This window comes from Pseudonaja textilis, chromosome 16 (assembly GCF_049901715.1).
Source record: "Pseudonaja textilis isolate UNSWEBS1 chromosome 16, rPseTex1.2, whole genome shotgun sequence".
NCBI lineage: Eukaryota > Metazoa > Chordata > Lepidosauria > Squamata > Elapidae > Pseudonaja > Pseudonaja textilis.
Genome location: NC_142005.1, coordinates 3084841 through 3106005, shown reverse-complemented (window position 1 = coordinate 3106005; position 21165 = coordinate 3084841). Strand labels below are relative to the sequence as shown.

The 21165-nt window shown below is 50.7% G+C and overlaps 1 protein-coding gene across 1 annotated transcript; it reads right to left on the bottom strand.

Moving 5' to 3' along the window:
* Positions 1–1862: 1862 nt before the first annotated feature.
* LOC113447480 (inositol-trisphosphate 3-kinase B-like) lies at positions 1863–19402 on the bottom strand. Its single transcript, XM_026717701.2, has 8 exons — positions 19321–19402; positions 14494–14960; positions 9184–9268; positions 8436–8649; positions 7372–7576; positions 6192–6293; positions 5780–5851; positions 1863–2898 (listed from the first exon to the last, which is right to left on the bottom strand). Exons 2-8 carry the CDS (start codon positions 14866–14868, stop codon positions 2659–2661), a joined length of 1293 nt encoding a protein of 430 aa, XP_026573486.2. The 5' UTR covers positions 14869–14960; positions 19321–19402; the 3' UTR covers positions 1863–2658.
* Between the last annotated feature and the right edge of the window lie 1763 nt (positions 19403–21165).

Sequence of the window (21165 nt, the reverse complement as noted above, 5' to 3'; positions counted from 1 at the left end):
ACATCAGGAGTGGGCAAACTTTTTGGCTCGGGGGCCATATTGACTTTTAAAATTTGACAGACGGGCAGAGGGCAGAGCCGAGAGCGGCCAGCAGGGGGCAGCCGGCGCCACCCGAGGAGGAAACTTCTGGTTTCCGGATTGCAGGAGCTGAGATTCCCAGCCTGCGCCCCCCCCCCCTCCCCACCCCCCGTGAGAGGACTCGGCCCCTTTCCTGTAAGCGTCGCAGCAGCAACAGCCCCGCAAGCGGCTCCTCCCTGCTCAGCCCACGCGAGCGCTCCGGGGTGCAGCTTTGCAGCAGCTGCTGCTGCTTCCTTGCCTGCACAGTTGCAGGAGTAGCTTCCCTCCCTACTCCAGGGGAGACTTGGGAGCAGCCTTAGAATATTGGAGGGGCTCCTATAAAGAAGGGGCGGGGCGGGGGGTGTTCTCCAACCTGCGCCCCCAAAGCCCCAGAAGGCAGGACAAGAAGCAGCGGAGGGAAACTGATGCCGGGGAGAAGCCAGCTGGACCTTGAGGAGGCATTTCCTGAAAGTGACGGTTCAACGGTGGAGCTTCTCTCCAGAAGTCCCCCAAACTCCCTCGCAACGCTTATCCTCCTCTGATTTTGGGCACTTGGGTGGGGGGGTGGGCTAGAAGACCTCCAGGGTCCTTTTGCAGCCCTACAACTCATGAGTTTGGGCGGGGGGGGGGGCTGGACTAGAAGACCTCCAAGGCCCCTTCCAACTCTGTTATCCTGACCCCACTGCATTCAAAGCTCACACACACCCCTACCACCCCCCGGTCAAGGTTTGCAGGCGGGCCTGGCCGCCCTGGCCCGAGCCCGGCCCCCTCTGAACCCTCTGGAGGCGCGGGGGGGGAGCCGCTTCCCTGGTCCGTCTCTGCCGCCCACCCACCCACTCCCGTCCCTGGCCCTCCAGACCCCCTCCCCCGGCTCTGCAGAAAGCGGCCCCGCGGGCTTTGGATTTGCAAATGGCCGCCGCCGTCGCTCGAAGGCAACAAAGGCTCTCCTTTCTCCCAGGGCTGCTTAGCCTGCCCCCCCCCCCCTGTTTGTTTTCCTCTCCTGGATGCCTGCCTGCCTCCCACGCCCCCTCCATCTCTCTGGCAACCCCACACTGGAGGCTGGCAAAGCTGCAGAACTGAGGGAAAAAAAACCAGTCCCTTTAGCCAACTGGCCCCAGACTGAGCCATGGGGAAGCGGGGGGGAGCCACCCTGTCCCTGCTCGCCCCCTCCCCTTGCAGAGGGAAGCCAAAATCAAAATCCAGTGCCCACTGCCGCCTAGGGCTTTGCCAAGCTTTTCCCTGAATTTTTCCCCCCCCCCATGAGGACTAGAAACTTGGGTTTTGTCAACAGCTACTTCCATGATAAGGCTTGAACTTGGAGGCTGGGCCTGCAAGGTGGTTTTTTTGGGGGGTGGGGGGAGAGGCAGATTTGCCTGTGGCCAGAGTGGGGTTTCTGCAGCGGCTGCCCCATTTGTGTGGGGTTGCCTTGCAGAGAATAAATTCCACAGCACATTGTGCTGTGGAATTTGAAGCCGGAGCAGTGAGCTGAGCTTGGAAGGGAGGGAAAAAAGCAGATTTGATCGCCTAAGTCAGGGCCAACTTTAAGACGGGTGGACTTCAACCCCCAGAACTCCCCAGCCAGACCTTCAACTCCCAGAACTCCCCAGCCAGACCTTCAACCCCCAGAACTCCCCAGCCAGACCTTCAACTCCCAGAATGCCTCAGCCAGGATTTCAGTTCCCAGAATGCCTCAGCCACCAGGTTGAAGTCTACAAGTGTCACCCAGTCTACCCAGCTTGGAAAACCCCTGGCCTAAACAAATTTCCTTTGATATTACAAAGAAAGTAGAATTTCTTCCAAATAAGAACTGAAAAAAGCCCCCCCCCCCGCCTGGCTTTTAATTCATCTCAAGCCAACATCCCAAGAGGAGGTTGCATCTTTGCAAAGTTACAAGTTTCCGACTTGTACAGCAGGTGTGTACATGTGTGACACCCTGACTTGCAGATGACCCAGCCTTGCCAAAGTCCGGGCCTCGCAGCCAGCTTTCGCTCCGGCAGGTTGCACGAAAACTGCAAATTTGGGGCAGCCAGAGTAAAACGGCGGTTCGGTTCACGGCGGATAAACTCCGGGCGATCCCCGGTTATGACTCTCCCCTTCCTGTGAAAGTCCGGCCTTCGATCCCGTGTGAGCAACTTTGCCACGATTCTTCTTTCCGTTTGGGATTCCGAGCCCCTCCTCGCTGTCGCTGCTTTTCCAAGGGGGGAGGGAGGTCAGCCCCACCACGGAGGGGCTTGAAAATGGCCTCGGGAAATGAGAGACCCCTTTGGAGAGCCATTGGTGGTGGGGAGGTAAGCAGGAAAAGGAACTGGAAGGCTGGAGAGGAAATTACATCCCTTAGCCACAAAATCCTTGTGTTGTTTGTTTCTGGTGCGGTTGCAATCCCAACAGCTGGCAGGTCGCAGCTTTTCGGCAAGATCTGGGATGTTGCAAGGGGGTCCCGGCTCCCTCCACCGTTCTGGCAAAGCAGCTCTTCCCAGGAGGCTCCCAGCTGCCCCCTCCCCAAGCAGCACGGCTGCCCTCGCCCGGGGATGTCACCCGCCCAGTGGGGGGGAGGCCGGGTCTCTTTTCCACCACTCTCGGCTGTGTGCCAGGGCCGCAGGCTCAGGAGGGGCCCAGGAGAGGCTCCTGGCTCTGCTCAGCTCTGGCCAGAGTCGCCCGGATGGTGTGGGTCAGGTGCTGCAGGCCGATCAGGTAGCCGTCTTCGTGGCTCCCGGGGGTCCAAGCCACGTCGTGGCGAAGGTTGGAGTGGGCTGGTGCTGGGAGAGTCTTGCCAAAGTCGATCATCCAGATGCTGGCGTGGCCTTTCTGGTCGTGGAGGAAGAGCAGGGAACTCCCGATCACCTGGGAGGGAGGGAGCAAGGGGGCGGGGTAAAAGGAGGAAGGAGGGAGGGAGGGAAGAAGGAAGGAAAGGAAGGATGGAAGGAAGGAAAAGTTAGAAAAAGGAGGGGAGGGGAAGAAGAATGGAAGGGAGATGGATGGATGGATGGGAGAGAGGGAAAGGAGAAATGGGTTGCAAAAGGGAGGAAAGGAAGGAAGATGGATGGGAGGAGGGATGGAGGAAGGAAGGAAAGAAAAGAAGGAAAGAAAGAAAGAAGGAAGGAAAGAAAGAAAGGGAAAGAAGGAAGGTTGGAAAAGAAGAAAAATGGCAGAAGGAAGGAAGGATTGGAAAAAAGGGATGGAGGGAAGGAAGGAAAAGGGGAAGAAGGGTGGAAGGGAGATGGGTGGATGGATGGGGGAAAGAAAGGGGAGATAGATAGGTTGCAGAAGGGAGGAAGGAAGAAAAGAAAAATGAAGGAAAGGAAAAAGAAGGAAGGAAGAAACGTTGGAAAAGAAGAAAGATGGCAAATTGGAAGGATTGGAAAAAAGGGATGGGGGGAAGGAAGGAAGGAAAAGTTAGGAAAAGGAGGGGAAGAAGGATGGATGGATGGATGGGAGAGAGGGAAAGGAGAAGTTGCCAAAGGGAGGAAGGAAGGAAGGAAGATGGATGGGAGGAAGGAAGGAAGGAAGAAAAGAAAGACAAAAAAGGAAGGAAGGTTGGAAAAGAAGAAAGATGGCAGATGGAAGGATTGGGAAAAAGGAATAGAGGAAGGTGGAAGGAAAAGAGAGAGAGAGAGAGAGAGAGAGAGGAGGGAGAGAGAAAAGGGAAGGAGAGAGAGGACCAAGGGGAAGGAAAGAAAGTCAAACAACTCTTGAAATGCCATCCAGCCAGGAAAAAAAAAACGAGCCCATTTTTGGGGAAGGCCAACTGTTAAATACTTCACGCAGAAAAGGCCTATTTGCCCTGCATTCCCCCCCCCTCCCCCTGTTTAAATGCTCCTGTTTGGAGACTCGCCACTTCTACGTGGATGGGCTGCTTGCTTTAAAGCAGCAGGGTGGAGCTGCCCCTGAGCATGCACAAAGTTCTTTCACCCTGCCGGATGCAAACCCCCCCCCAAAAAACACCCTGCTGCTTTCTAGCGTTCCTCTAAACCCCGGGAAACTATGGCAATTTTGTGGGCTTCAATTCCCAGAATTCCCTGGAGCAATTTTAAGGGGAATATTTTATCCCGATGAGTTTTCAACTCCCGTAATTCCAAGCACTTTGCTCAGGGGGATTGTGGGACTTGCAGTTCCGGCAGGCCCAGGATGGAAGTGGGGCAGCTTAAAGCACAGGCAGGAGGTTTTTGTTTTGGTTTTTTTTGTATTTTACTCAGCAGGAATTGAAGTCCACAGGCCGTAAGGCTGCCATAGCTGCCCGCCCCTTCTAACCGAGCGTTTTTCAAATACTGCAAGCTGGGAAATCCTGGGAGTTGAAGTCCAGGCTTCTTAAAAGTCGCCTTTTGAGGAAGTCCCTGCCACAAAGGAACTAGACTCCTCTTGTTTTGCAAATTAGGTTTATACGTGCCCCGTTAGAAATAAGTTTGACTGGCTGCGTTCCCACAACTTTCTTATATCTGATTAATTGAATATAAACCTGGATCGGGGGTCTCCAATCTTTTGGACCTCAGGGACCACCAAACTCATCATTTTAAATCCCGCGGACCAGAGACCCTGGGAAAATCCCCCCAAAAGTCTACAGGAAAATTCCCCACCCCGTTTTCCTACTGATCGATCATTCTTTATTTAGGATCGCAGGATACCGTCTCCAGCTCCGTTCTCAGGGGGAGAGAGAGAAACTTTTGGCTTCATGCAAGGAAAGCAGCAGAAGCAGCAGGAATCTTTCTTTCTCTCCCCCAAACTCCGCTAGAAACGAGTCTTTGCCGGCGCAGCCTCTTGGAGCAGGAGGCCCTGCAGGATCCCAAAGACTCATTTCTGGCGGAATTTGGGGGAGAGAAAGACAGACTTTGGCTGCTTTCCTTGCGTGCAGCCAAAAGCAGAAGAAGAAAGAAGCGGAAAGAAGCAGCCCCGTGGCCAGGCCAGGCGCGTGGGGCGAGTGGGGCAGGTTCCCCCCCTCCGCCCTTTCCCCCCTCCCCTCACTACCTCGTGTTGTGTGCAATGCAAGCGATGCAATCCTTGTGTTCCCACGGGCCATGTGGGCAGCGCAGCCTTGTGTTCTCGCGCAGCCAGGGTTAATTGCTTTAGGGGTGACATTTCTCTGCGGATCACCAAAATTTTCTCACGCACCACCAGTGGTCGCAGCCCATTGGTTGCATAATCCACCGACCTGGATTATACAACGTGCCAAACTCTAAACGGAGTCACGAAACACGGAGACACAAGGCACTAAAGGCCACCCAGGGCCCAAATTAAACAAGCTTGAAAGATCCATGCAAATACAAGGATCTCGCACAGACCCAGTGTTTTGTGTGAATGCAGCCCTTGGGTTAGAGGAGGTTTCCTTACGAGTAAAATACAAAAAAAACCTGTTGCAGTTGCCTGGTGCTTTAAGCTGTCCCTCTTCCATCCTGGGCCTACCGGAACTGCAAGTCCCACAATCCCCCTGAGCAAAGCGCTTGGAATTATGGGAGTTAAAAACTCATCGGGATAAAATATTCCCCTTAAAATTGCTCCAGATGCTAACCCGGATTCTTAACCGGGAGCTCAATTTCCTGCTTTTTCTCAACACCTTCCAGTCCAAACCTGGGTACCCACAATAAGGGTAGGGGGAAGCGGGTCCCCCAGATTATTTTCCACAATTGGGGTAGTGGGATAGGTCAGTTCGGTCTCACGCCCCCTTGGAGAGCTGAGAAGCGCTCGGCTTTCCTCCTTTGGGGGGGGGGCGAGGGGGTCCCCAGCAAATCACCTCGTGCCTCTTGAAGAAGTTGGACTCTTCCAAGGCTTGGCATAAATTCTCCAGGCGGGCCAAGTAGATTTTCTGCAAATCAAGGAGAATTAATGGATTAAGAGAGTTCGAAGGGACCTTGGAGGTCATCTAGTCCAACTTAGACAAACAAGCTAAACCAGGAACGAGCAAGGACACTCCCACCAACACTTATATGTAAACAGGGAGTGAACCCTACTCCCTTCTGACACTGATGATGTTCCCTAGTTGGGTAATGAAACATCTGCAAGGAAACAACCAAGCTCAGGGACCACCATGGACCCCTCCCCCAAAAACCCAAAATCAAATCCGCCTCAGGACATTTTAGCTCAGCCACTGATCAGAAACGTGGTCCCACTTTCCAGCTGCCCACTTTCCTCGGTCAACGGCTCACCAACACATCCACGCGATTCTTCACAAACTGCAAAAAGATCTCTATAATTTGATCCTGGCTCCGTGTCTGCTTGAAATCCCGTTGCACGGTTCCCCCCTCGATCTGCAAAGAGGGAAAAGGAGAGAGCAATAGCAACAGCACTGAGATTTATATACCGCTTCACAATAAATTCCCAGCCCTCTCTAAGCCGTTTACAGAGTCAGCCTGTTGCTCCCAACAATCTGGCTCCCCATTTTAACAAACTTCGGAAGGAGGGAAGGCTAAGTCAAGCCGGAGCCGATCAGAATCGAACCCCTAGCAGTGGGCAGAGTTAGCCTGCAATCTAACCACTGGGAGGGAGCGAAGGAAGGAAAATAGTCAATCTTGAGATGGTCAGGATCGAACTGCTGGCAGAGGGCAGAGTTAGTCTGCGATTCTGTATTTTAACCACTGTGCCACCGTGGTTAGAATAGGAATAGTAATAGCACTTAAGACTTATATACCGCTTCACCTTGCTTTACCACCCTAAGTGGTTTACAGAATCAGCCTGTTGCCCCCGACAATCTGGGTCCTCATTTTACTGATCTGGGAAGGACGCAAGGCTGAGCCAACCAAAATAGAAAATAGAATGACACGGCACAGTACAGCACAGAATAGAAAATAGAACAGAAAATAGAATAGAATGCAGAATAGGATAAAATAGAGTAGAATGGAATGAAATCTAATAGAATACTGAATAGGATAAAATAGAATGGACAATAGATAGGAAATAGAATTAGAACAGAAAATAGAATAGAATGCAGAATAGAACAGAAAATCAGAAGATAAAATAAAAGCAGAATAGAATAGCAATAGACTTATATCCCGCTTCATGGCACGTTCCAGCCCTCTATAAGCGGCTTACACAGTCAGCGTATTTCCCCCCCGAACAATCTGGATCCTTACTTTACTCACCTCGGAAGGACAGTCAGCCTTGAGCCAGTCAGGATCGAACTGCTAGCAGTCGGCAGAGTCAGGGTGCACTTCAGCATTCTAACCACTGTGTCACCACAGCTCAATTGAGAGAGTTTGGAAAGCGTGTAGCCTGCCCTGTTGACAGAAGACCTGCTTCTCCAGCATACACACACACACAAGATGCACACACACACACACACACACACACACACACACACACACACGGGGCCCTTCTTCGGCCACTCACCGTAACCCCCTCGATCCGGAAGCCCAGAGAGGTGCTGGAGCTGCTGCTCTCCCTCCACTGCATGTAACGGGGCTTAGTGACGGCTCCTTGGCTGTGCTCCTCCGGGGTGGGGGCCCAGGGGTCAATCTTCACCATTTTCTGGTAGAGGTCTCGCCGGGGGGCTGCGCGGGGCTGACCCTTGCCCGCTTCCTCCTCCAGGTACGTTCTGGCCAACCGGGAGGAAAGGGAAAGACGCCTTGGTAAGTGGGGACTCTCTCTCCCATTCACTCACGAAGACAGGTTGTCCTCGACTTATGACCACGCTTGAGTATGTTCTAGATAAAACCCTGCAGGTCTGAAAGGAGGAATCTCCCTCTGTCTCTTTTAACAGCCGGGTAAGTTAGGACCGTGATGGCGAACGTACGGCATGCGTGCCACAGGAGGCACACATGAGAGCCATCACCCCAGCTCAGCTCCGCTGCACACCTGCGTGCGCCTCCCGCCAGCCAGCGGTCTCTGCCATGCACAGGCGCGGGGCAGGCTGCATGCGTGAGACACGTGCCGATGGGGGGTTAGGGGCAGCACAGGGGGACCGGGAGGCTCCCACATGCTCCCGTTTTGGGCCTAGTAGGCCTCCCTGCAGCCTCCTGGGAGCAAAAATGGGGCACGGAGGAGCCGCACCATCTTTGCTCCCAGAAGGCTGCAGGGAGGCCTACTAGGCCCAAAACGGGGCGCGGGGTGTGTGTGTGTGTGTGTGTGTGTGTGCCGATGCGTGTGGCAGCAAGGTGGGGTCACGTGCACATCCACCGTGGGGTGGGGCAAATGGGAGGGGGGCACGTGCACATTGCATTAGGGATGCTGCATGCGCACGCGCACACTTTGGCACGCGATAAGGAAAAGGTCGGCGGTCGTTTTCTTCCTCCCTCCCCTGTGCAGCCGAGGGCTCCCCGCTCTCTCCTCTGATCCGTCTGGAGGGATCCTTTGGATCCAGGAAGGTTTGGAAGGGGGATCCCTCAATGAAAGGGGCCCCCGATCCCATTCTCCCACCCGCACCCCGCCCGCCCTGCGAGGAAGGCCGCTCAGACCTGGTGCCCATCTTGCAATCCATGATGCTGGGGCGCTGGAGCCCGCGGAGAAGGTCGTCCATCTGGATGTAGCGTTCGCCACCCACTTCTGCCACCCCATGGTAGGTGGGCACAAAAGGGCGCAGGACGTCGGTCATCAGCTCCGACAGACACGCCGCCTCCACGGCGCTGAACTTCTTCAGGATTTGGCCCCCTTCGCTGGGCTTGAAGTTGCCTGCGAGGAGAAGGAAGGAAAACCGGTGGACTCCACTCCCAATGTGGCTGGAGGATTCTGGGAGTTGTAGTCCACCCATCTTAAAGCATGCTGACTGGGGAACTCTGGGAGTTGTAGTCTACCCATCTTAAAGGTTCTGGCTGGAGGATTCTGGGAGTTGTAGTCCACCCATCTTCAAGTGTGCTGATTGGGGAATTCTGGGAGTTGTAGTCCACCCATCTTCAAGTGTGCTGACTGGGGAATTCTGGGAGTTGTAGTCCTCCCATCTTAAAGGTTCTGGCTGGAGGATTCTGGGAGTTGTAGTCCACCCATCTTCAAGCATGATGACTGGGGAATTCTGGGAATTGTAGTCCACCCATCTTAAAGGTTGCTGGCTGGGGGATTCTGGGAACTGTAGTCCACCCTTCTTAAAGTTGCCACAGTCGAGAAACACTAACTCGCTGGCCTGTTCAGTCTCAGATTGGGGCTTGGCTCCTGATCCCCCTCCCCACACCTTCCCCCCGGCCACCCCACAGATTCTTGTGCAATTCATACCTTCGTGTCCGGCCAACTGCACCCAGGAGCTGCGTCGTCGCAAGGACCAGTGGACCATGGTGAAAAAGGTCTTCCAGGATTTTGTCTAGAGGAAAGCCAGAAAATGGGTGGTTGAAAAATGTGGAAAGTCAGTGTGTGTGTGTGTGTGTGTGTGTGTGTGTGTGTGTGTGTGTGTGTGATAAAACCAGAAACCCTGGTGGGGAGGCCTCAAACACAGATATATCCATGGATAGTTTTCCCACAATCCAACTGGCCGGGCGTGACAACAAATATTTGAGCTCAACACATCAAAAGAACACAAGACATGATTTCTTGGACAATTCACTCATTTTTCAAGCTACCAAGAACATACAGGAAGTCTTTGACTTATGACCATAACTTAGCCCGTAATTCTGGTGGTAAGTCTAGCCAGTTTTAAGTGGATCGCCCATACGACTGTGGCTGATGTTATGATGGCGGTCATTAATTGAGATTGCACGTAACTAATTGCACTATTCCAGTAATTGAGGGGCTGCCCCAAAGAAGAGGGGGGGTCTACTCTAAAGGCCAACAAAAGGGCGTAGAGTCAAGGCTTTGGTTTCCCCAGTTGCAATGTATGGCTGGGAAAGTTGGACGCTAAGGAAGGCTGAGCGCCAAAGAAGGGAGGCCTTTGAACTCTGGGGCTGGAGGAGGAGACCCCTGCGAGTCCCTTGGACTGCAAGGCCATCCAAGCGGTCAGTCCTAGAGGAGATTGACTGATTGCTCTTTAGAAGGCCGGATCCTGGAGGGTAAACTCAAAGACTTTGGCCATCTCATGAGAAGGAAGAAGGACTCCCTGGAGAAGAGCCGAAGAAGGCAAAAGAAGAAGAAGAAGAAGAAGGGGACGGCAGAGAAGGACTCCAGAAGATGGTGGAGGACAGGAAGGCCTGGAGAAACGTTGTCCATGGGGGGTTGTGATGGGTCGGACACAACTTTGCAACTAATAACAACACATAAGGAGAAGAAAAACTATGGCCCTAAATGCAAAGAAAACAAGAAACTGCTCGTGCAAAGAATGGCGTTCCTAAACATTTGCAATCTGGGTTTTGCCGCATTACAGTTGCAAGGATGTGCAAAAACGTGTGCAAAACAGCCAAACACCAGGCACAATTGTCGGGGCCTGCCCGGCTTCCCCAACAGAGGAGGAACTGAGGTGTGTCACCCCCAGGCAGGAAATCTCAGCCTCCTCCTCCTCCTGCACAGCCAGCCGGGAGGGGCAGCTTCTCTTCAGCAACTCCGTCACGCTAGCGATGCCGACAAGCCTCCCCCCCCCACCCACCCCGAAAACAGGCAGCGGGCACAGCCACACCTGGCAACTACAGCTCTGCAGCAGCCCAGGAACTCCCCCTCGACCGCAAGCATGCAGAGTCCTTTTGGCACCACGGGCTGCCCTGCACTCAGAGCCCGTCCCGTGGGGCTCCTCACGTGGTCCAGGCACGACGGGGCCGGCTCTCGTCTCGCTCTGTTGTGGCAACGCGGCAGCTTGGCAACCCAGCTTTGGAAGACGTGCAGAGAAGAGTGACTGAGACGATGAAAGGCCCTGAGACTAAAAGACGGGAAGAACGGCTGCAGGATTTGGGTCTGGCCAGTCTGGGGATAAGAAAGAAGAGGGGAGACACAGGGGCATCTCCCAGGAATTGAGGGGCTGCTCCAAAGAAGGGGTGGGGGGGGGGTGTCAAATTATTCTCCAAAGCACCAGAAGGCAGGAGAAGAAACAACCAACCAAGGAGAGAAGCAACCTGGAATTAAGGAGAAACTTCCTCACAGGGAGCACAATGAACCAGTGGAACAGCTGGCCACCAGAAGTTCATCACTGGAGGTTTTTAAGAAAAGACCGGACAGCCATTTGTCTGAGATGATATCGGGTTTCCTCCTGTTAGAGCAGGGGGCTGGACTAGAAGACCTCCAAGGTCCCTTCCAGGTCTATTCCGATTAATTGACTTTGCTAAGCAACTTCTAGGAACTGCAGAACGGTTAATCCTTCCTCACATCCAGAACCCACCAAGTCCAGATCCAGAAACACGCACACACCCTTCCCCCGCCAGCCTGATGGGTCCAGGGTCAAAAATGTAAAACTTGTCTGGTTTTCACTCCACAAAGGACGGGAATCAAACACAGCAACAATGAATACACTTCATTTATTTATTTCAGTTTTCTACACTGTCATCTTAAAACCGACAACTGGGAGGGTTTTTGCAGCGTGTTAAAACCATCTGACTCATCATAACGCAGCACTTAGTAAAATAAATAAAAAGTTTTTGCTATCTAAAGACGCCTTCTTTTCATCGCGTAGTGGTTAGTTGGCAACCAATCCAAGGTAACCCCAGTTTCTGACCAAGTAATGTTATTAAAAAGCCAGAACTTTTTAGTTAGAAGGCTGAAAAGTTATTAAAAAGGCAGAGACGTATTTTTTGAAAAAAGAAAAAAAAAACCACAAAGGTTTTTTTTTTGTTGTTTTTTTTAAAGAGGGGGTTTGAGAAGCTTCTGCCTTTTACTAAAATTAATAGTTGAGGTTAGTCAGGAAAGAGACTTTTCAACTTCCAACCAGATGCTTAAGACATTTAAACGAACGAGGGGTTTAAACGATTGATGTGGACGTTCAAATGTTTGATTGAAGGGGACAACGATTAATACCAATTAATTAAAGAGGCAGTCCTCCTCAACTTACAATGATTTGTTTAGTGAGCGATGTTACAACAGCACTGAAAAAAGGGACTTACAACCATTTTCCACACACTTACAACCTTTTCAGCAATCCCCATGCTCACGTGATCCAAATTCAGAGGCTTGGCAACTGACTCGTATTTATGACGGTTGCCATGTCCCAGATTACATAATCCCCTTCTGATAAGCAAAGCCTGGTGACTCACTTATCAGTGGTGGTGATTCACTGAACAACGGTGGCAAGAAAAGTCGTAAAATGGGGCAAACCTCACTTAACAACAAAGACTACTTGAATATGCAAAAGGGTATTTATCAGCCTGTCTAGAAATTTGGCAATGGTAGGATTTTAAAGAATTAACGTGGCTGTTACCCAGGGCAGGGGTCTCCAACCGTGGCCCCTTTAAGACTTGTGGACTTCAACTCCCAGAGTTCCTCAGCCAGCATTCTGGGAGTTGAAGTCCACCAGTCTTAAAGGGGCCACGGTTGGAGACAAACAACCCCCACCTCACCCCCACATTAAGCCTCCCAGAACTCTCCCTAATGGACCTGTCCAGTCCGCTGCTCATTTGAGTTATTCATTTTTGCACAGGCCGATAATGTCAAACTTTTTTCTTTTTTTGCTAATCTTGCAGAAACCCAGGGCTGCTATTTTGCAAACAAATAGCTCTGAATCCCAGCATCGCACTTCCTTCCTATTTTAACTTCGACCTTTTCACCACCCGTCAAAGTTGGACTTCCTAAAAAAAAGTTGGCTAAGCAAACTCAAAACTTAACTGGAAATATTTTTTTCTTCTCCAAATCTTTGTTGTGAGTGGTGGTGGTGGTCAGTTATCCATAGAAAAAACGACTTTTGATGTAATTCGGGGTTGTTTAATCCGGATTTTGGGTGGGGAGCAACGCACGGGAATTGCTAAGGGAATCCAATGTTGGATTTTTTTCAAAAAGAGGAATTTAAGTTTCCCTAACTAAACAATGTTTCTCAACCCTTGAAGAGGGGCGGACTTCAACCCCCAGAATTCCTCAGCCAGCAATGGCTAGGGAATTCTGGGAGTTGAAGTCCACCCAGGAGTGGGATTCAGAAATCTCAGCAACCGGTTGGCTGCCTGGTTGCTGGGTGGGCGTGGCCATGGTGGGCGTGGTCCACCTTCAGAGGCTTTCCGGAAGCCGGAAACAAGCCCTTTTTGGACTTCCGGAACTTCCAGTCTGGCCCATTTTTTTGCCCTCCCAGAACCTCCACGCGAACCCTGCACTTATTTGGATCCAAAACGGTCCGTGTGGAGACTCCGGGGAGGGGAGGGGAGGGGAGGGGAGGGGTGGGGCCAGCTGGTCGGTTCAACTACCAGTTTGGCGAACCAGATGTAAATTTAACAACTGGTTTGCTCAAACTGGCCCGAACCGGCTGAATCCAACCCCTGAATCCACCCATCTTCAAGCCGCCAGGGTGCAGAAATGCTGTTTATGTGGACGTAAATCCACATCCTGTTTTCTAATATGATGTTCTAATGCAAACTTCTTTTCTTTTTTTTTTACTTTGGCAAACACCAAGCAAGAGCTTTCAAGCTTAAAATGCAAACAGCCAAACAAACAAACAAACTTGGCTTTAAACCTTCATGAGGCCTTGGCCGGATTTCAAAGCGCCTCCTTTGCAGATTTAGCCCAGTTTTCCTTAACTTCCGTCCTTCAGGAGGGGAACGGAAGTGAAAAGATAGGCTTATCTGCGTCAATGAATCCCTTGCACGTATCCTCGACTTGCAACAGTTTGTTTAGTGACCATTCAAAGTCACAACAGCACTAGAAAAACCAGACTTGTGACCGATTTTCACACTTACAACACAGCAACTCCATGCACCACGATCAAAATTCAGACACTTGGCAACTGACTTGTATTTATGACGGTTGCCGTGTCCCCGAGGTCACGTGATCCCCCTTGGCGACAAGAACAGTCCATGGGGAAAAAGCAGGTTCACTTAAAAACCCTTTGACTCATAGAGTAACTGCAGTGATTCACTTAACAACGGTGGCGAGCAAGGTCATAAAACGACCCCCCTTTTCCGAGCTTCCGACGAGCAACTGTCAACTTGTGAAAGATCCCTCTGCCTGTTTCCAAATTTCCGTAAGAAAGACGGGGGGGGGGAACCTGAAGGCGCAGATGGCGAGTGAACTCAGAAGCACATTCCAAGCTTATCTCACCAAGATTGTAACTGAGGCAACGGGGTATTTTGGCCCGAAAATCCTTTATTGGAGAACGTGGTTGATGACATTCAGCCTATGAACGTGTTTTGTCGGAGAATCTGAATTATGATGGGGGGGGGCGTGGGGGGGAAATGGGGTCATAGAGGATTGTAAATTACGTATCTCAGAGTCAGGCTTCATGCAGGTCGTGCCAGCATGTTGCTCCTAATAATGATGTTTGGCTCAAGGCCCATATGATTTAATTAGGGCAATCGCTGGAATCCTGACACAAACTCAGCAGAACTGGCTGGAGAACTCCGAAAGTTGAAGCCCACAAGCCTTAAAAGTTGTCAAGGTTGAATCCCCCTGCTTTTAAAGAAAGACAACCCCCCCCCTTCACACCAGCTCTGGCCCTCCGTGCGCACGCACACACACACACACACACACACATCTCACCTTCCTCAGCACCCGTTTCTTTGTCGTGACCGACCTTCCTTCGATGTCGCTAAAGACGTCATCCGACTCCTGGGACGAACTGGCCAAAGATGAACAGGTGGATGAAGCTGAGATGGACCGGTCGGAAGGCATCCCTGGGGCTTGGCTTAGGTGGGAGGGAGCTGGAGCTGGGAGCACCCCAGAGGTCATCTGGCTCAGCGGGCAGGGTGGGGACCCCTGGCATATCTGCAAGCCGTTGCTGGAAAAGGCCCCACAGCGCAGCTCGGCCCCTTCCTTGGCTGCCCTCGCCGGCTCCGACGGAGGCTCCGCCGCTTCCCACCTCTCGGGCTCCATCGGGTGAATGAAAGATCCCGAGGAGGCTGGGATCCATTCCATGAGGACTCCGAAGGATGCGTCCCCGGATCTCAGGCCAGGGGATTCGTGCAACGGCCCCCGGATGCTCCAGGTTCAGATTCCAACAGAGTTGTCTACACAGGGAAACCCAAACAAGGCACAAAAGCGTTAGCAGATTTAACCCAAAGGTGCTTTTTTTCTTTTCAAGAGGCAACCGGACTTTCTTTGTTTTTCCTTTGAAGAGGTTTCGCTTCTCATCCCAGAAGCTTCTTCAGCTCTGAACCGGATGGTGGGGAAGGGAAGGATTGATACTCCTTGCAGATCGGCTGGTCATTTGCATCCTTGGAGAGCTGTGGTGGCGAACCTATGGCACGCGTTCCGGAAGTGGCCTGCAGAGCCATTAGTGCCGGCACGCGAGCACTCGCCCAGAAAAGGTCCACTGCACATGCACGCGTGCCACCCGCCTGAAAGCTGATCGTCGGGTGCCTGGTGTGCAAGGGCAGGGGTGCGGCGGTGCGCAGAACACACTCGTGCATGCATAGAAGCATGTGGCGCGTGTGGGGGATTGCATGCGCATGTGTAGAAGCATGCAGCACTGACCGTGCACGCATGTGCCGAAGCGCAGGTCTCATGAGTTGCACGGGTTGTGCGTGCATGCGCAGGAGACATGGGGGGCCAGTGCGCATTGCCTTCTGGGCGATGGCAGGCGAGCAGGAGCAGGCAAGCGCGCAGGCGATTATTGGCACGGGAGCCCCTAAAGGTTAGCCACCCCTGTTTCAGAGAGTCACTGAGGTTACTTGGACCCTGAGAACACAGACAAACCCCCAGGTGACCTCAGTGACCCCCTCTCCAAGGATGCAAAGGACCAGCGGTCTGCAAGGAGTATCAATCCTTCCCTTCCCCACCACCTGGTTCAGAGCTGATGAAGCTTCTGGGATGAGAAGCGAAACCTCTTCAAAGGAAAAACAAAGAAAGTCCGGTTGCCTCTTGAAAAAAGCACCTTTGGGACCACGATGACCTGGATGATTGAGAATCTCCACAGACATTGTGTAGATTTAACAGAATGAGCTGGAAGGGACCTTGGAGGTCTTCTAGTCCAACCCTATACCTATTTATGACCTATTTACTTATTGTACTTTTTTAAAAAAAAATCATCCATGCTTTCACTACAAAGACCCATCAATTAGGAGCCACGATTACCCCTCTGAGAAAGAGAGGCGGTAAAGGAAGCCTTTGACTTACAACCGCTTGTTTAGTGACCCCGTTTGAAGTTGCAGCACCTCTGAAAGAAGTGACTTACGATCGTCGTTCGCACTTACGGCCGTTGCAAGCATCCCCAGGATTACGTGATCAAAATCTGGACCAGCTTGGCAGCCAATTCGTATTTACAACAGTTGCAGTGTTCCGGGGGGGGGAAAAGGGTGTGTGTGTCACTTGATCCCTTTTTGCGACTGCCTGACAAGTGAAGCCAATGGGGAAGCCAGATTCGCTTAATGACCGTATGGTTGTTAAACAAGTTCAGGGATTCACTTATAACAACTCTGGCAAGAAAAGTTGCCACAAGGGCCAAAACTCACTTAGCGACTGTCTTGCTAAACAGTGGAGATTTTGGGCTCAGTTGTGGCCGTAAGTTGAGGACCCAAATGTACAGACTCTAAAAGACAGGTTTCACTTCCCATTACAGGTACTCCTTGAGACTTATGACCACAATTAAGCCCAAAATGTATGTTGCCAAGTGAGATGCGTGTCAAGTGAGCTTTGCCCCGTTTTAACACCTTTCTTGCCACCGTTGTTAAGTGAATCATTGCAGTTAGTAATACGGTCATTAAGTGAATTGGGCTTCCCCGTTGACTTCACTTGTCCAAAGGTCGCAAAAGGGGATCAATCATGTGACCCCTGGGACACTGCAACCGTCGTAAATATGAGTCGGTTGCCAAGCATCCAAATATAAATACATGTTTATGCAGATGCTGCAATGGTCATAAGTGTGAAAAATGGTCATAAGTCACTTTTTTCAGTGCCATTGTAACTTTGAATGGCCACTCAACAAACGGTTGTAAATAGAGGACTACCTGCACTGCCTTCTTCTCTAACCCTTCTCTAAATCACTGGAGGCTTTCAAAATTGGGGTGCCCTCTGTCAGAAATGATGTAGGGTCTCCTGCTTGGGCGGGAGGTTGGACTAGATGACCTACAAGGTCCCTTCCAACTCTTGTTAACCTGTTAAACCCTTTCTCTAACATTTCTTTTAATCACAGCAAAAAGAGGCCAAGAAACACATTTTTTCCCTTTCAAATCTTTATTTTATCTGATCTATCTTTGTTCCTGGAATTTAAGGAACTTCAAAAATCTTGCATTTTAAAGTTGCCGGAGGAAAGACGAAGATATATATATATATATATATTAATTTTTTAAAAACCAGAAGTCCAGTGGCAGATTTTTCCACCCTGGACCAACATTTGCAGAGAATTATGCAATTCACGAACATTTTAAAAGCAGAAATGAACTCTTTCCTAAGCTGCTGTTGTTAGTTTGCAAGAGGTAGCGCCAAACTCCAGATTTTTTTCCGCCAAGTGATATATTTCTTTGAAAGCTCTGCTTCCTGTCCCAGCCCTGCCAGGAATGTTAATTAATTGAGAAATGATTAATCAAACAATGGCAACCGGAGAAGCAGGAATTCCACTCAATAACTGCAATATAACATGAAAAGGCTCCAAAGTGCAAGAAATTAAAAACTGGTTTAAAGGAGAAGCCAGGATTATTCCACTTTTTCACCCACTTTGCTTCCTTGTTTTTAAGAAGCTGTGAAAACGAGGAAAAAAAATAAAATAAAAATAAGATTAAATCCTTGATTTAAGGATTAAAACCAACTGTTTGTCCAGTGACCAAAGCAAAGTGAAAAATGTGATTTTATGAGTGCTTTTCACAATTACATTTGCAACATCCTCAGTCACGTGATCAGATGCTTGGCTCGTTTCATACTTATGACCACTGCAACGTCCCAAAGTCCTGGGATCCCCCTTTTACGACCTTGTTTAATATAATTGAGACGGAATTCTTTTAGAGCCTTTAAGTTGACGTGAGAATCTGTTTTATATGCCGGCTCCTTCACCCACCCGTAAAATGGGAATAATTACAATTTAAGTCAAAATTCCCCCTGGGGAAGGAACCAAAAGGGAACTAAATCTAAACCAGATTCAGCTTCTAACTTCTAATTTTACAGAATTGGAACTGATGTGGAGTAATAAAATCCTTTTTAAGATCCTTTTTCCCCTTCAGGATTTTTTTGCAGGGCAGTTTCTGGTGCGCAACTCAACAACCGAAGTGGGGGCTCCAGCCAGCTGCCCCCCCCCGACACCCCCAAATAACTGTCCCCCCCTTCCCACTGCACCTGACAGCTGAATGCACCTGTGTTGGGGGTTGGCCCACAACAGAAGCAAAAAGCAACATTAAACCCAGTTTATTCTGGGGGTAAACGCAATGGTAGTTTTGGCACGGAGTTCACCCACCCACCAGTCCTCAACAAGGGTGTGCAACAAGGAGTGTGTATTTGTTGCTCACAGCATAACAACCGTTGCTTTAGGGAGCAAAGTTACAACATCCCTGGAAAAAAACGACTTAAGACCGTTTTTCACCCTTACAACCACGCTGCAGTACCACGATTCAAAATTTGGACGCTCGGCCACTGACTCACGTTTATGACGGATGCAGTGTCCAGGGGTCACGAGGGATCCCTTCTGATTAACCAAGTTGACGGGGGAAGCCCCGTTCACTTAGCAACCGTGTGACTCACTTAAGAACGGCAGTGAGTCACAAAATGGGGGGAGGGGGGAAATTGACTTCACTGTCCCGCTTAAGCAACAGAAATGTTGGCCTCCATCCTTAGTTGAGAACTTTACCTGTCCCAAGCTGGGTGGCTGGACTAGAAGACCTCCAGAGTCCCTTCTGAGCTGATTCTAAGACCCAGTTGGCTGGATTTACACAACCCACTGGGTGCAAATCAGGGGTGTGTGTGTGTGTGTGTTGTTGTTGTTGTTGTTGTAGCTTGTGGGGGCTTCTCTGGGTCTCAGGGGGTTCCGTTTAAGCCCCATCCCCTTTCCCCTTGCTTCCAACAGTAATGGAACAAGGAAAGGGATGCACTCTGCCCATGCCCAGAGGAACTCTTTTCCTGGCCACTAAGGCAGAGATTCCTTTTCTTCGGAAAGCTGGAAGGAACCCAGTAAGGAAAGCAAAGAAAGGGCATCCAAACTGCTCCCCTGCTCTCCCACCCGCCCGCCCCCGCAGTCAAGCTTTTGGGCGACCCGCATCTGGGTCCAGACGCCTCTCTCTCGACGCGTGTCTTGCTTCTTCGCACGGAAAGAGCCTTTGCATGGGGAAGACCGCCCCCCCCCAGTCTATTTGGCATCCCTCCCTCCCAAAGGAGCCCCCCCCCGCTCCAACCCTTCCCCCTCCCCAGAGGAAACCCCCCTCGAGCCCCTTCTCCCCGGTTCCTCACCTGCAAAAGACGAAGCTACGGGGGACTCATCTTGTCCCCGCGTCCCCGGCTTGCAAGAGCACGTCAGAAAGGCGGGGAGAAAACCCGTGCAGAGAGGGTGGGGGGAGGAAGGAGGAAGGGCGAGGAAAGGCTGGTCTCGTGCTGCCCTCTGCTGGCCGCCGGGGACACTGCAGGCCTCTCCCCGAAGGGCAAGGGCAAACTCCGACTGGAAGGGAATAGAATAGAATAGAATAGAACAGAACAGAACAGAACAGAACAGAACATAGAGTGGAATGGAATAGAAAATAGGATGGAATGGGATAGAATAGATATTGGAAGGAATAGAATAGAACAGAAGATAAGAATAGAATAGAATAGAATAGAATAGAATAGAATAGAATAGAATAGAATAGAATAGAATAGAATAGAATAGAATAGAATAGAAAATAGGATGGAATGGGATAGAATAGATATTGGAAGGAATAGAATAGAATAGAATAGAATAGAATAGAATAGAATAGAATAGAATAGAATAGAATAGAATAGAATAGAATAGGAATTTTTCTCTCCTAGAAAAATGAAATATCCTAGGAAATATTAAAAAGGCAGAATATTTCCCTAAAAAGAGAAGTAGAAACTTAGAAGCAGAAACTCACCTCAGAAGCAGAAGCTCAGCCCCCACATTTGTTAATGGGTGGGCCATTAACACCTGGGCCAGAGTATTCTACATAACAAAGATCTACTCCAGGTAAAGCTATAATAGGAGTTGCCCAAAGCATCATCATCCAGCAAAGGCTCCACCAAGCCTGGGACTCAGTGCAGAGTTGCCCCCGCGTGGCCCCACGGGAGCCTCCCAGCCAATCAGAACTTCATTTTCATGTTCTCCAAAGTGGAAAACATCGAGAACCCGCTTCATTTTCGGATCCGAGCTTTCCCTGAGGAGATATCCCTAACCCAAACCCTATACCTAACCCTAATCTCAAAATGGTGGATTGAACTCAGTTCATGCAGAATACACAACTTTTGATGCAGAGCTCGGATTTCAAAAAGAACCTCATTTTCATGTTCCCCAGGGTGGAAAACATCGAAAACCCGCTTCATTTTCGGATCCGAGCTTTCCCCGAGGAGATATCCCTAACCCCAGTCCAAACCCCAAGGAACCTTGTTGCAAGGGACCCAGGTTCACTGGCTTGGGACATGGAATTCGTCCCCAGCCGGGCTTTCGGGGGGTGGGCAGGGAACTAGAAGGCCAGAAGCAACCCACCCACTGCCATTCAAGTAGCCCCCCCCCCACCCCCCCACCCCCCACGCTGCTCCTGCTCCCTGTACTTGGTGAGCAATAGATGGTTTTGCGTGACCAAACTCGGACAAAAACTGCTCCTCGAAAAGTGGAGAGCGGGGAGAGCCTGCTTCCTCGTGTGCAAGGGGGGGCCCTTCTGAATAGCCGTCTCTCTTTGGGCTTCCCAGCTGCAATGCCAACCTGAGCCACAGAGGGTTAGAATTAGGCTGGCCTTTGCATAGCCGGTATTTCCACAGGTAACATGCATTTTTCCCTAAGTGTCTATGATGTTTAACCTGAAGCCCACAGAGTCCTTATTTCTTTTGAAAATGGAGTGCTACTCATGTTGCTGTAAGAAACACAGCCATTAATTTGCCTTATCTGTACTATCTTGTGTATCTAAAAGCTGCCAATCACATTTCTTCCCCCAGCCACTTTTCAGTCGCCAGGCCAGCCTTCCTTCCACTTGACATGCTTTATGTTAACTTATAAGACTGAAAGTGGTTTGTGTCCGTTCTTCCTTTAACCTTTGCATTCATCGTGGTTCTTGGCATGGCTGAGTCAGATCAGCTGAATGTGCAGTGTTG